Here is a 16,002-nt window from a genome sequence, read left to right on the forward strand (position 1 = left end):
CTTTTCCTACCATGGGGTCGAAGGGGATTCATTCAACATGGTGAACCTTCGTCCCCCTCCTCGCGCTCACACTCACAGACAAACACGTCGTTCCTCGCCCTTGCGCTTGCCTGGAGGCTTTGGACTTAACACTGGTGTGGTCGAAAGGCCATCGGGCCACAGAACTTCATGTCTTTTGTTCGATCCGTCTCATCATAAAGATCAGCAGATGAAGTGGTGGTTTTTCCAGTCGAGTCATAATATCATCCGTTCCCTTTCCATCATGTCTTGCATCACTGTGCATATGTTCCCCCACTGTGGCACAGTTTACTGGTCTCCCATAGGCAGACCATTAATTGCTTGGCGCCTCTCAAGAAAAAAACAGGAAAAAAAAGCAAACAAAGAAACAGTTTTGTTAATAGCCCGCTGCTGTTGGCTGCTGATTTGGCCCAAGTAGTAATGCCAATTCTTTTGGAACACACACAAACATCATACTGCCACCCATCATTAGCAGGGGCTCCGCGAGCACAAATGTGTGCGTTTAGGTATATGCGTTTGAACGCGGGCGTGTGAACGGGCGTACACATGTCAGCGTGCGCATATGCTGTACGCGCTGTCGTTTATGTTTGTTTATGCTCTCTTGTTTGTTTATGTTTGTGTACATCTGAGTATACGAGTGGGTTTTTCACAGGGAAAACCGTGGCATCACTTGTGTGTGGAACTCATTATGTTAAAGTGCACACACACATACAGGCGCACACACACACACACGCACATTCTATATACATAGTCTTTCTTAGTTGTGGCATTCTTGGACGTCTTCCCATCTGCATTACTGAAGCATGAGAATGAAATTGACAGTCTTGGGCTGAAGGATGGCACAGTAGACACAAACATCCGCTGCCAGCTTCCATGGCAAGTCTCGGCGGACAATAGTTTGGGGCAGCCAAATGGCACGGTCGCAAGTGTCCTTCTCAAGCAATTTCCACACAAATATTCACACTCTTCTGTTGTGTTTTTGTCCGCCGGTGTTTGTGCATGGGCCCGCCACAACATCTGAAATGTCTGCCATTCATCTTTTTGTCAAATTGATTCTTTAAGGGGATCCAGCCGGGTTTCTTCTTGCGCACAATGCCGGTGTCTGAGTCCTGCAGAAAAGCTTTGCGACGCGGAAAAGCAGAAGTTGCGGGGAAAAAGCAAGACGGAAAAAGGTCAAGGGGAGGAGGAGACAGAGAGCAACAGAATGAATAAACTCCATAACCCCTGGGCCATGGCCAGGGCCAAAGAAATGGAGCTTATCTCATTAATGTGGGGAAGATAACCAGAATGCTCATCTGGCCATAGAGCGAGAGAGAGAGAGAGAGAGAGAGAGGAACCTCCACTGTAGCTGTACATGCTGACACTATGGAGCCTGTTAATGTGCGTGTGGGAGAATGACAGCTGGACACACACACACACACACACACACACACACTGGCACTCACTCGACGGTTGCATAAAAGTCTAACTCAACACTTGTCATTCAAAAGCACATAATGACATCCACAGGGATCGGTGTAAGGTTTTTATAAAAATGGCAGAAATATGCAGAAGTGAGTGGAGGTGACTGTTCCCCTTAGGCATGTTTGTTTTATCAATCAAGTATTGCATTTTTTTCTCTTTTTTTTGTAAAAGATTTAGAAACGTGCAAAAACTAGAAATCCTGCTGTCGAACTGCGCCAGCTGATTCCAGTGTTGTCGGTCTCCGAGCTCAGTTGCAGCGCTGCGTGTGTTGTTTGTCCCTCCCTACCTGAACAGAAATATTGCCAGCCATCCCAACAGAGAGTCATCCAGCTGAGTTATTTGAAGTGACGGATAGGTATGGATCACGGCCTGCCTTGTAATTAAGAGAGATTGCTATTTTCCCCTTAGAATGGGCTCTCCTATCCTGATCTGTAATTATATGTTGTTCAAACATCGAGGGGAGTGTCCCTGGCTATTGTGCAGCCGGCTTTATGCTGCCTTCACCGGCACAAGTGCCAGCACAACTGATTGTCGTCTGCCTTCCAATTCCTTTGGGGATTTTCACCCACACAATAAAGTGTGTGTGTGGAATTACACTTGAATTAGTTTAACTACGACACTTTTGCATCCTTTGCTTTCCAACCTCTAATGCCTAATGGATTGTGTGTGTGTGTGTGTGTGTGTGTGTGTGTGTGTGTATGCGTGTGTGTGCGTGCGTGCACATGTGTGTGTGTGTGTGTGTGTGTGTGGAACCAGGTAGTGCCCTGGTGACCTCCACATTGTGACACCGACGTGCAACAATGATGAATTCCCTGAGAGAGCGAAGCAAGGACCCACCTGGATAATGTTAGAGTTAAAAACTCAGAAACCTTAAACGTTACAAGATGCTGACCTCCTTGTTTAATTAAGTGCAGCGTTTCGCTTTTAAACATTTACTGCCACCCACTTCACTCTTCCTGCAACACCTCCAATTAAATTTAGCCTTTAACAAATCCACGAGTATTCCAGCAATGCCAAAAAGTGACGGAGGTCACCGTCGCCGCGCAAACGCCGTCAGGGCGAGCTGATGTTTTAATCTGTTGCTCGTACGAAGGATGGGAATAGTTTTAAACGCTAAACAGAGTGTAACATTTGACCCCTGTGAATAAGTATAGCCCAGGCGGTCTCTGCACCACACACAGAGTCGATTTCAGTGTAAAGCTGTGACCCCCTTGTTTTCCAGTAAGAGGAAATTGTCATGCAACGACCCAGTGACCACACTGGAAACCACTTCCCCCTTTGTTATGATTTTTCTACGGCTTAACTCCCTCGTTTCCCATGTTCTGGTCCTCCACAATACAGTCTTCCCCCACACACGCCCCCGCCGCTCTGCCATTTCGGCTGTCTCTGACCTCTCGATGGTGTGTTGTGACAAAGACACCAAAATCCTCAAAATTGCAATACTCGAACAACTGCAGCGTCCAAACGGCGCTCTATGTTTAGTGTGTGAGTGGGCTGTAGGGATCCTCCTCGTGCTTCTCAGGAGAACGATCCGACGCTTGACACCGTGCAGTTGTTTTTGTGCGCCGAAATAGTTTTGTTTTTGTCTCGTCCTGGTGACCTTGGAGTCACAGATTCACACAAAAGAAGCAAAAGAAGCACAAATGCAAGAATTATGATTCGGACGACTCCAGCCGTTGACTTTTTTCACAGAGAAAGTTCAATGCCCTGATCCTCTTTTCTTCCCCGCACATAGTTTTACTTTGCAGAAAAGCCACTAAAACTTTCACTTCATTGTTAATATGTCAGAACCTTCGGTTACATAATTGGAAAAGCCTCCTCGCAGCTCCTGGTTGATTGGGATCAACAATTAGATGGTTTTGTGGGGCGCTGAAGAAACACAATCACCTCTTTATGCTCTGGCTCTGCTGTAACCACCTCGGAGCCCATGCAAGGATGTAGATTGAATTATATTTTCGCATTATGGAATTAGGCTCTTTGGGGAAATTAGCCAAATGCTTGTGTTTTTGAGTAATTAATGAGAGCGAGAGCGAGAGATGTAGACGAAGCGCTGGATGCTCGAGCCGGTGCACACACCACACACAGGAGTTTCGACTATTCCAAGGGGCCAGTACAGTTTGTTCTGGCCATAGAGGTTCGGTGGTATGACCCCCTTTCCCTCCGATTCTCCCTCTCTCGGTCTCTTTCTCTCAATCTCACTCCCCTCTCTCATCCCTCTTTTCAAGTCCATGGCAATTAGAGAGGCAGAGTGGGAGAGGAGGAATGTGTGAGCACGCTTTGTGAGGATTGGGAGAAAGAGAGAGGGAGCACAAGGGAGAGAGTGAGAGATAAAGAGAGAGAGCGAGAGATGAAAGAGAGACAGAGGAGGGGAGGAGAAGAAGGAGAGGAGAAGGCCCGTCTTAATTGGCCTGTGTGGCCACGCCGGGCTGTGATGGTCTGGGCTTGCCAAACCCTGTGCCTCAATACTTGGCCTGGCCTTACATGCATCCCGTGCATCCGGCCAACCACAACTAACTCTAGTGTGCTCTTTGGCAGTTTCCAATGTCAGGCCTGGGAGAGTTGTGCCACCCACATCTACACTCTGCGCCACGGTTCAGGAGGCCTCTCTGGTGGGGATGGATGCGTGGCTTTTGGGGTTTATGGTTTATTTGGCTCCGCCAGTTTAGGTTGAGGTGGCATTCCATGTGCTCCTTCTATTGTTTGCTTATGTAGGATAATGTTACAGTGACTCTCGAGTCTCGGCTCCACATTTAGACGCGGATACGGATTTACATTTGACAACAAGTTAAAAATGCACCTTTCCCAAATGACACGCACACCGTTCGCTCTCAGCCTTCCACACTGCTCGGTCCCGTGGATATTTTTGCAAAAAATGAAAAATAAAAATAATGAATTGCACGGCAATCCCACAATAAATGAGACTGTAATTTCCCTCTGTTTATCTAGACTGAGCTGCCACATTACTGCAGTATCAGCGTCAATGATCTTGACAAGATCAAACAAACATCAACCATCAAAGTCAACAATTGCGAAAACAAGTATATGTGTCGGCTCACATTGGCCCCGGTTTTCGCTTGTGTGGTTGACTTATGCTGTGCCAGATGCTTCCCCTGCCAGGCACAGTGGTGACGTGACGAGCCCTGCGGACCAGATCGTCCCCGATCTCATCTCCGAGCTCGGGGGAGTCGCACCATGTGCAAACACCTGCAGGGGACGGGCGCAGTCCCAGAGCAGGGGAACACACACATGCACAACCTGTCGGAGGGCGAAAGAAAGTGTGGGATTAAAGAGGTTTAATTGGGAATGAGCAACGCTGCACGAATATTGGATTTATCAATACAGGGATTTGGTGCAGGATTCACTTGCCGAAAGGGAAAATATGCGAACATCTGCGTGTGTTTGCATGCACGTTCAGTATGTGCATGATTGTGTGTGAACTTGTGCAGCCGCTAGCCATCTTTCAGAAGCGAACTATTTTTGACAGCTGAGTGTTTTTCCCCTCTTCCTGCAGGACGGTGAGCTCCTCGGTAGGTTTCCCGAGAAATGGCTGAGGTGATTTTAATCGAGTGATTTATGAGCCTTAAAAAACACAAAACGCAAGCTCCTCTACGACCGGAGCCGACCAGCTCCTGCACTTTCCCAGACGCAACACATGGGTCACAAATCACGGCACGGCGGAATTTACACTACAGCCAAAGAAAGAGAGATTCCTGCCTCTGCTGGCCTGTAAACTTCAAACCCTTTCAATCTGCGCTGCACCCAAGATAACCCCGGTGTCCAAAACAGCACCATTCTGCATGGGAACAAATGTAATGCACTCTTGAGTCTGCCCCGTAACAGACAGCTCACGGGTGGGTATGTGCACGCATGTCAACAATGAAAGGTCGCGCCACTTTCGGAACGTGCATGTGATAATTTGAGACAAGGTTGGTTACTAAACTTAGCCACTGAAGTGGAGCTTGCTTTCAGTAGTTAGCAAAGCCACTGGGAGACGGTGGGATGGATGTACGGATGGGTGTGTCGGAGAGAGGCAGTGAGAACAGGTCGGGTGCAGTGTGGCATGCAGTAGAGGAAGGACTGGCGGAGTTGCGGCCAGTCTGCTTGCCACTCTGTGAGTGCTGATTTCCTCTTTGGCACACTTTGCACAATCACAGAGCAGGAGAGAGAGAGAGAGAGAGAGACAGACAGACAGACAGACAGACAGACAGACAGACGTGGAGGCCCGCAGAGCTGGAGATATGGAGAGAAGAGAGTGGGCAGGGAGGGAGGGAGGGAGGGAAGGGGAAGGTGGGTGGTTGAGAGAGGAAGAGAGAGGGTGCTAAAAGCAGCTGGAGATTCTTTGCAAGGCCTTGAGATGTAATAAATCATTTACAGGGTACATACGGTTTAATTTATATAAAAAGATTTCAAAAAATGGCCCTGGAGCTCAACACACACAGAACAGTGTTAACACACAGCCGGGACAGGCGAAGTACACTGAGCCAAGCAGTAAATCTTTTAGACATTGTACGTTTGATAAAATGATTTTTTTATTGATATTAAAAATGAAAGTACATGAATTGTGCATTTCGGACGTTCTAGCGTGCAGAGGTTAAATCAATAAAAATACACACAGGCTGAGTGAGCTACTGACACAGAAAAAGTTGCCGTCGCTCAGTAATATATCTCTTCATATTCAGCGAAAAAGAAGTGGTTGTCTTTCACGCCATCCATAGGAACAATAGAGTAGCCTGTTTGAACATGACAATAGTGAATGAATGCAGTCCTAGCAGGAAAATATAGAATGAAATAGAAAATATAATAATAATTATATAATTATTATTAATAATAATAATAATAATAATAATAACAATAATAATAATAATAATTGCACTGCCTGCATTGTTGCACAACGGAAGTAGAATATAATTAGAGACAGGACGTAGCCTTGATAATTGAGATCTCTCTGATAGTAAGAAGATAGAAAGTATTGGGTTGACTCTTCAACGCAGTATGGCGAGTATCCGTTACGTCTCCATGTCGGGGGGGGGGGTGACGCATGACACAACGGTGGAGGAAACTATAATGTGGCACAGGGATGACCTGGTTTTCTGACATGGGGCTTCAGTGGTTAGTTACGGAGAGCTGTGTCATTGTGGCCCAGGTGCAGGTTCTTCCACAACAAGATTATCACTTACACTCGGCAAACTATCCACTTCTCCACCGGAGAGCATAGATTGTGTGCTTTTGTTCCTGAGCGCTTCAGAAATGGTTCAGCATGATAGCCCTTCATCAAATGCGAAAAATGGTTGGACCGCCACCACCACGCGAGTACAGATACATGTGATGACGCGTGAGATCAGGGACATTGGCGTCTACAAACGGAGGGGAAAAGGAAGAGAGTTAGATGGAAAGATAGATGGGTGGGTCGATAGATGGATTGCAACAGTGAGGTGTTGCACACTGATACGCTCTCCTTAATAGACAAAGACCCCTAGGTGACCCTCGATGGTCGCTGACATCATAACGACATCATTACGTCCAATTAGGGCATTGACGCGCGCAAGTCCCATGTTGGCTGAACCCGAAACTCTACAGCTGACTGGACATTTACGGCCCCATGACCCCGAAAACCAATATGCGGCAGTGACTGGCACATATAGGCAAGATGCTCCTTAGAAGATCATAGGACACCATGCACAATTACAAAGACATGATTTAATGAAGGACTGATCATTCTCCCCGCCATCAATACTAAAGTGGCTTTAAAAACATAGTGGGTTTGAGTACAATCATTGTTGAACAGTTATTTTTTTTTTTTTTCCAATGATAAAATCACTCATTGATGCTTTCCTTTTTTCACAGGCAACCCTGACAGGCTCCTGGAAATCCATGCAGACCAACGTATTCAGAGTATGTGCCTATTTCTGTGAAATAACATGCCTAAGCAATCCAGGCTATGCTGCTGTTAAAATATTAATTTAAAGTAACTATGGAAAACAAAACAAAAAAAAGAAGGAAAAAAAAAAGACATTATTTTTGGTACAAAGCATCTACAAAAAAGCCTTACAACTCCAATTGGAAAACAGAGATCATACAAAATAAATCCGTCAGTTGAGCATCAGTGCTACGTATATTATTTGGACCAATTTTTTCAAATATATTTTATAACAAAATAAATAATGCCTTTATACAGTGCCCTTATTTGTATTTCAACAAACAAACAAAAAAGCTTGGCGGCTCATTACGCAAGATACAGCTCAGACTAAAGGAAAATAACACAACGTCCCTGGAAACTAATTATATATCTATATTTATATATACGTATATATACAGTATGTATATATACATATATATATAGATGTATTCATATATATATTCAAGTATTTGTTTTCAGGCAAAAGCATGTGAATACTACTGATATACAATAAAAAATAAAATGTTAGTCGACATTATTGCTGTTCTTTTCCCTTTGAATTGAAATTTTGTGCCTTTCTTTAGAACTGTAAAATAACATCATAACAAAAACCATGGAAACAAACAAAAAAAATGCCTAACTTGGAAAAACAGGAATGTCACGGTACCAGAAACTGACGGGGTTTTCCTTTTTTTTTTTTTTTCATTGAAACATTGATATGAAAAGAAAACGGAAAAAAAAAAAAAAGACAAAATAAAATATAATCATCATTATCCCACTCGCTCTTTTGTCCGTGCCATGATACTTCCCGTCGGGGCAGTCTGCAAAAGCCATGGCAAACAGGAAGAACTGTCCCAGAACTGCCGTACTGTCCCAATCCAGGCGGTCCGCGGTGTCCCACGTGTGTCCCCACACCGCTCCCTGTGGGGGAACAGGGGCGGGGTCTCAGGTCCCTCTTGCCGCCAAACGCCGGCAATCTAGTGATGAGCAGCCGCCAGCGCTCGCTGGGAGCCTAGACGCCGACGCAGCCCATATCTTTTCTCAGTGACACTTCCCCCTTGACATTGCCTCTGCCAGGAGCTCCCCCATATCCTTTTTTTTTTCCTCTTTTAAAAAGTCACACTTTCCTTAAAACGGAAAGTTTTAATATTCATTCAAAGAAAAAAAAAAAACAAAAAAAAACCGTGCTTTTCAACCTCTTCTTTGAGTCCATTCCCAAAGCTAGCACCATGACATTTTTTTAAGCTACACGTTCATTGTTCATAAAAAAATAGTGCCATTTTTTTCTTTACTTTGACGTAATCCGTGGCAATGTGCAATTTTGCAGACTCTTTTCTGCTTTTTGTTTGTGATCAAAAGGTGCTGGAACAGGAATCTAATTTTACAAAATAATTCCTTACAGTGTGGAAGTCCCTTTATAGGTAGAGGTGCAAACTAATAAGAAAAAGAACTAACAGAGATTTTCTTTTTGCCTCAGGAAAAATGATGTGGAATGGATTCTTTCATGCAAGCTGCTCTTCACTTTCAGTTGTCTTCCACGAGGACAAAAAAACATTCCGCTGGGTGTCCTCTTGACACTTGCAAAGCACAGATCTCTTTCATCTCCTTTTCTCCCTTCCCTTTTCTCTTTTGCTTAAGGATCCACCTGAATTGCATTCAGCCGAATTGTTAACTTTTTGTTCATCATTTGTGTTTGTGCCTTTTGTGTCAGTGACTGAAAGAGAGGGAGCGAAAGACTTCAGACGGGAAGAATGTGGAGGCATGTTTGTGTGCCGAAGGAGGGTGGGTGGTTGGGTTTGACGGGGGCAATAGAAAAGGGCCAGAGGGTCAAGAAGTAGTGGATGGGAGCAGGGGGAGGGATTGGTGGGCTCGGACAGGGCAGGGGAGGTCAGAGAGGACTGCCACAGAAATGACGTCAGAGACAAAGCTATAATCCCCTAGTCTTTTTTTTTTCTCTCCCTCCAAACTCTTGTCTGTGCAAAGGGCTGGCAGCGGGCTCAATTGTGGTTGACATAGTTGTCCGTGGCGAGCAAGACGGGAGGCAGTTTGCTGGGCAGGCTGATCAGGGGCCTGTGGAAGATTGCCTGCTCCCGTGCTATGATCTTCTCCGCCTGCCTCCGAAACTTTTTGGCCCTCAGGATGGCGGGGACACCCCTCCGGAGCCGCTGGGCCGCGTTCCTCTGCCACACCTCGTATTTGGAATACTTCACGGTCACATGCTGCTTCCTCGGGACTTCCTATTGTGGCGTGCGGGCGCAAAAAAAATATAGAGGGGGAAAAAAAAGGGAAAAAGAGGGAGTCAGTTCATTAGGGTCGGTACGATACGGTGCGAGAGCTTATTACAATGGACGAGAGCTTTGTTTGCTTTCTGAGGATATTCAGTCATTGTTGGGCCAGTCAAATGGAAATCAAATGTCATTCTCGGAGCGCCGAGCGTCATAACAGACTCGCCTCGCCTCCGACTGGCCCTTGTTTTGGTTTCCCCGACTGAGAGAAGCTGTCAACAAGTGCTTAGCTCAGCCTCTTTAACATACTGTCAAAGGAAAGGGCGGTCACTCGCTCATATACATATGAGGAGCACGTCGTCGTTCACCCAACGACCCGCTGCACCGGCTAACCTCCGCAGGCCGCATGAAACAACACAATAACACAATGTCATCTCAATTCTATTCTATTCTTGCACAGGAAACTCCTTTCAGGAGGCGCGAGGTGCCGTGCCGGGCACCACGGACCGAGGAGTGGAAGCAGCGCTGCTAGAATTCATGCGCGAGTAGCAAGTGCTCCGTCTGAATGGCTTGTTTTGGTCCTGCCACTTGAACAGTGTTTATCCCCCTTCATTCACTGCAGGCATGCTCAATAGGCTAAACACAGCTGGCCCTCGGAGCAGCCTGTACCCATCAACTCCCTGCCCAGACAAACTGGGGACATGTCCTGACTAATTCCCTAGCATTTCCAGAGAGGAGGTCCATTGCGTTCCTCCTCCATTTGTCGTTTTCATCCTTTTTTTTGTTTTTTTGCTTTTGTTTTGTTTACACCACGAGCAATCTCATGCCACTGACGCTGATTTGTAAAAAAAAAAAAAAAAAAGCAGAAACGTTATAAACATCATTCTCCTCTTGACCGAGAGAAAGGCCGGAGGGATTTTTAAGAGGTCTGGAAAGCTGCCACGGCTCTGTCTTGTGACCGGCCACAGCTCTGTCTTGTGAAAGGGGCCTGAAACGCTTTGACAATTCCCTCCGTGTTTGTAACATATTTCAGAGAAAGCTCTGCCGCTGAGGTGTTTTTGACCGCACCGGACAAAATGCATGCCAGTTTTGGGGGAGCCTGCTGTACCGTGACTAATAATCACACACTCGGAACGCAGAGTTTTGTAACAGACCAGCAGCCTCCACAGTCTCACTGATTTTCTCTCTCACGCACACACACACACACACACACACACACACACACACACACACACACACACACACACACACACACACACACACACACACACACACCTTTGAGCATGACTCTGCCTTTTCCCTGACTCTCATGTGCTGCCGCCGTCTTAACGTTTTCCACGACGATCAGCACTTTGCATGGAAGGTAACTGCTTACCAGTGACCATTTAACTAGATAAACCTGTCTCTGTGTGGGGTTTCAGTCTGTACTCAGTGTCGGCGACATAGGGGCAAGGCTCAGAGGCGAGACTGGGAGAACAGATGCAGACCAGGATTAGCATTGTTTCCCATACTGGTGTGTTGTTGTTGCCGGTGAGATGTACCTGTTTTAGTGCGGGCATCGCGGGAATGACCTGTAGAGAGGTGGCCGACACGTCCCTTTCAGACTTGGCGGGTTTGGCACAGTACTGCTCCAGCAGGTTGAGGGCACAGCTACGGAAACAACATTCCTCTACGATCCCACGGTTCTGGGGGCGCCGGTTGCTACCCCTGCTGGTTGGCCTACCTGAGGGGAAACACAGTTGGGGATAAACGAAAGGCGATGAGGAGGGTGCGGCTAAGGCCGGCGGGGACACAACACTGGCATCAGTAATGAATCTAGGTTGTTTTCGCCGGATTACTTCCACAATCATAGAGGTCCGTGGAGCAAAGAGGATAAAAGGAAATCTATGACCAACAGCAACAAATCTTTTTGTTTGTAGAGGATAATCTGATTAAGGATATCTGGAAGTCCTTTAATGAGCGAATACACAAGTAAACACCCGGCGCTGTAGACACTGGAGGAGAATGACGGAGACGGCTAAGCTCTCAGACAGACCTTTGGGTGAGCAAATACATGAAATGGAAAACTCTCCTGTGACCTTGTCCTTTATCAAGTCAGCAGAGATAAAGAGGATGAGGAGGGAGAGAGGAGAGGAGGGGCAGTGAGGTAGAGGAAATAGGGATCAGTGCGGAGAGAATGTGTGCGAGGGACGGGGGGGGGGGGAAGAACACAAAACAAAAGAGAAAGAGTGGAGGCATGTGGGTAAAAGGTAAAGAACAAGGTGAGGGACTGGCACAGTTGGCATGTTGCACACTCTCCGCAATCAATAAAGGCCTTGTTTGAAGTCCTGCTCCCCACACAATGTGGGAGAAATCTCATGAGAGGGGAGGCGAGATTGGATTGCAGGAAGAGGAACATGAGAGAGAAAAGAGAGGGTGACCCAGGGGGAGGAGGAGGAGGAGGAGGAGGAGGAGGAAGCACATCTATGTTGGCCCAAATTGGATAATGATCTTTCCGATTGGGGAGAAGCTTCTGTGGCAAGCAGCTCGCACAAAAAAAAAGAGTGGGTGGGTGGGACATGGCTAATATCACTTTGACAGGAAAAAAAGAAGAAAAAAGTGTGTCCTCCGCTGCAGAGACGATATCAGGGGCAAACGTTGAAGTTGTGTTTGTGGCAAACTCCGCACACTGTGCAAACAGAAAGCTTATCCGCTTGAGGATTAACAGCCGCCACACAATGTATCCACATAATGCGTTACAGCTACTCCCATCACCACGACAATGGAGGCAATGATCAGAATTGATGTTAATGATCTTTCCTCTTAACCTGACATCAAAAACACCCCCACCCCCTCGCCCTCCTCCCTCTTTCCCCTGTCTCCCCCCCCCCCCCCTTCCTCCTACTCATCAGTGTGGTCGCCTGGCCTGGGAAACACTGGTGCTGAGGTGACTGGTATGCCTCTTGGGGTGCTATTACTTTACTGGTAAACAAGCGGCCCATTGTGTCGCGCCGAGTCGTGTGTGCCTTCACACAGCTCGCCGGCCTTTCATATGCAATGAGAGGTATGGAGCTGCGGGGCCGAATGCGCACGCTCAGCAGCAGAGCGCGCGGCCGCTGGACGAGGTCTGGAGACACACAGCTGGCTGTAATCTCCCCTCTCCCCAGTCAGTGTGTGCGTGTGCGTGAGAGAGAGAGAGAGAGAGAGAGAGAAAGAAAAACACCACACAAGCACACCACACAGACAAGGGCGATAGTCTCCGCTCTCCAAAAACAGACGCGTGCGAATGGACAAAAAGAGAAACTCAATAAATGAGATAAAATAAAGGGCTGCTCCACACTTGTGCGGCTCACTGTGCAAAAGCAAAAACGTGCAATCGCTCGAGGGAAAAGCAAAAACCTACTGAAATAGAAGCCTCTGTCTTCACAGACGAACTGCAGCGCGTCCACCAGCTCTCCTCCGCACAGCGTCTCCGCCGAGGCCATCTCCACCACGTAGAGCGTCAGGGCCAGCGCGAAGAGCAGCGCCGGGCTGGACGAGGAGGAGGACATCTTCCTGACCTGCACGACGAGGGGAGAGACGGACACACACACGGCGGTGCAGAGTGAGGCATGAAAAGGGGTGTTCTGTGTAGGAATGCTCAGCTGACAGCCAGATGTTGCCTTTCAGTGCGAAAAAAAGCCCACATTTTACGCATTTGCCATTTGGCACGCACAGACGCAAGACTTCCAGTGCTACATGCTGTTTTTTTTGTGGTACTTATTAATGTCTTATTGATGACTTGCTAACTGAAGGAGAGGGGGGGGGGAGCATGTTACATTGCACAAATGATGCCAAATGAGCAGCTTTCACCCCGCGCCTGTTATCTCTGCCACTCGTGTCGCACCTTTAGAGAAGTGCTTATTCTGCAGGAAAAAAAAAAAAAAGTCGACAGTATCTCCGGCTTCACGCTCTTACACAACTCCCCCAGAAGTTGCAAGACCGGCTTGCTCGATAGTTAACTATCTGGAGAAAGAAAAAAAAGGGGGAAAAAAAGCTAAGACTCAGCATATATTTCCCCTCGCTGACCCTGAGACCTCCCTGCACCGCCCCCTATCGGCCGGCCGACGGACCAGCTGTTCGCCGTCGACTTGAGCGAAGCGGGGCGCAGGCATCCAGACACAGGGAGAGAGGAAGAAAGAAGACTTAAAAACACACCAAGAACCCCTCAACTGCTTCCCTTCCGCTCTATCACATAACCTGCTGCAAAGTTGCCATCCGTGCATCTTGAACTTTATGCTGCATGCAAATTGAGATATGTCAGATTGCTTATTTTGCACAAAATTAAAAATATATATATATATATATATATATATATATATATATATATATATATATATATATATATATATATGCGAGCAATGAATCCGCTCAGCCCGGAGCGTTTTTTTCCCCAACTCACAAAGATAGAAAAAAAGCCAAGGAGACATCGTTACACCCCCTTGGCCAGAGGGTCTTTCAATACATGCACGACTCGACCGAAGGGTGAAACTGATGGTATCCTCTGGTTACCTTCATGCTGCTGCTGCTGCTCTGCGCTCTCCGGCAGGTGTGGCACAGTGATTGGTGTCCGTGTCTTTGCTGGGTCTCCATGTCAGATGGCAAGTAGTCAGAAGAAGAAGAAGAAGAAGAAACAAAAAAAAACCTTCAGGGGGGTTATTTGGTTGGAGGGATTGCAGGTGAGTTAGTTTCCCAGTTGGTGAGGCTATAAGGGATGATGTGTGACAGGCTGTCCCAAGGACCAGGCGACAGGCAAAACTTCTCAGTGAGAAGTATTATATACCAAAACACGCCCATCGCATCCACACCACACCCCCTCGCTCCTCCTCTTCACGGCTGGTGAGAAAAAAAAGAAAAAGAAAAAGAAAAACGGTCCACAGACGTTTTATGGAAAAGTGCTTAAACGGAGAAAAAAGGAAAAAAAAAGGGGAAAAAAAGGAAAAAAGAAAGAGTAAGGAGAGAGTGAGCGAGAGTCACACAGTGTGGACCGGTTCCATAGGTATTTTCCACGTTTACGCACTGTAACCTACAATCACAATGTTTACACACGGGGACGCAGACTTGAACAAGAATAGACGTAATTCCTCAGACTCCAGGAAAAAATGTTAACAAAAATAAAATAAAGTCCAATGTCCCCGCAGGGCCGTAATTAAGATTAACGCGCCGAGGGCTGGGAGCGATGTGGCCGGTGGAGGTCTGTCGAGGACTGTTGTCCCCCTGACTCAGGTGTGGAGGAAGTCACCGGGGTCAAACGTGACGCTTGACTGTAGTGGGGGGGGGGGCTGTCCCATACCTGGGGGGGGGGCTGATGGGGAGGCGGAGAATGATGCAGCAGAGACTGATGCAGCAGTGATGTACATACGGTTCCCAAGCCTCGAGTCACTTTGGGTGCGCGTCAGGATGTAGGAGAGGAAATAATAATAATGAAAAACATGCATTACACATACATTGTATAAATGGCAGATAGATCATCCCTCTGTCCTCATCCAGACATTGCATGTACAGCTTTATAATAAACAAAGGAGAGTTGCATACACGGAGACAAATGTGACTCTTTTTTTCCCCCTTTTTTTTTTTTTTACATATAAAGTCACATTTGTACTTCTTCTCTTTCCTTACGGAACTGTTTCGAGGGTCCCTTTATGTAAGCGGCGGTTTCTTGCAGAAGGTGACGACGTGCACTCGTCTTCGGACTCAGACTGACACCTAGCGGTGCGACTGGGGAACCTCCGTTTGTTTGTCTCGCAGCCTGCAGCAGGTTTGGAGGGTCTTCTGTGTGAGTTGGGGGGGGGGGTCAGAGTCACGACCTCTGTCCTGACCCGGCAGGACCAACTCCCCTCAAAGGTTCCTCTTTTCATCAGTTCATCAGTTTTCCAATGTGTCAAGTATCGATTTATTCATGGTGATTTTCATAAATTTATGCCTCTCTATAGGTGCTGGTGATATGACACATTAATGTCAATGTAATCTGTATTCGTCTTCAATGTCTGTATGTGTCCACCCACTTCTCTGTGAGTTCATTCACGTGTTACAAGCTTTTTTTCTCTCTCTCTCTCCCGTTTTTAACATCGAACAACATTTGCAAAACAGCCCGTTGTGATTAAAGGCAGGTGAAGAGAATTATGGGAAGATTTAGTCCTTTAATAAAATCAATAAGACTCTGCTGTGATTTTAGGATCAAGAGGGTGCAAAGGGCCCGACTGCGCCCTCTTGTGGCGGACAAACGTAAACTGTTGTGTGCAGTCGAGCATCATTTAATTATGATTCTTATCTTTGTCTGGTCAGACCTGAGGGGGGAAAAAAAACTTGTTATTATGACATATGTTTTTCTGTTGTGGAGAACTTTCAAAGTTTATGTAAACACGACAGCAGAGGGTAATG

General features: G+C 46.8%; 1 protein-coding gene across 1 annotated transcript; it reads right to left on the reverse strand.

The window, feature by feature from the left end:
* Positions 1 to 5,989: 5,989 nt before the first annotated feature.
* Positions 5,990 to 14,383, reverse strand: igf2b (insulin-like growth factor 2b). Its single transcript, XM_035642853.2, has 4 exons — positions 14,134 to 14,383; positions 12,986 to 13,142; positions 11,145 to 11,326; positions 5,990 to 9,615 (listed from the first exon to the last, which is right to left on the reverse strand). The coding sequence occupies exons 1-4, from the start codon at positions 14,212 to 14,214 to the stop codon at positions 9,376 to 9,378; spliced, it is 660 nt and encodes a 219-aa protein (XP_035498746.1). The 5' UTR covers positions 14,215 to 14,383; the 3' UTR covers positions 5,990 to 9,375.
* Between the last annotated feature and the right edge of the window lie 1,619 nt (positions 14,384 to 16,002).

Source organism: Scophthalmus maximus, chromosome 7, assembly GCF_022379125.1.
Source record: "Scophthalmus maximus strain ysfricsl-2021 chromosome 7, ASM2237912v1, whole genome shotgun sequence".
Lineage (NCBI taxonomy): Eukaryota > Metazoa > Chordata > Actinopteri > Pleuronectiformes > Scophthalmidae > Scophthalmus > Scophthalmus maximus.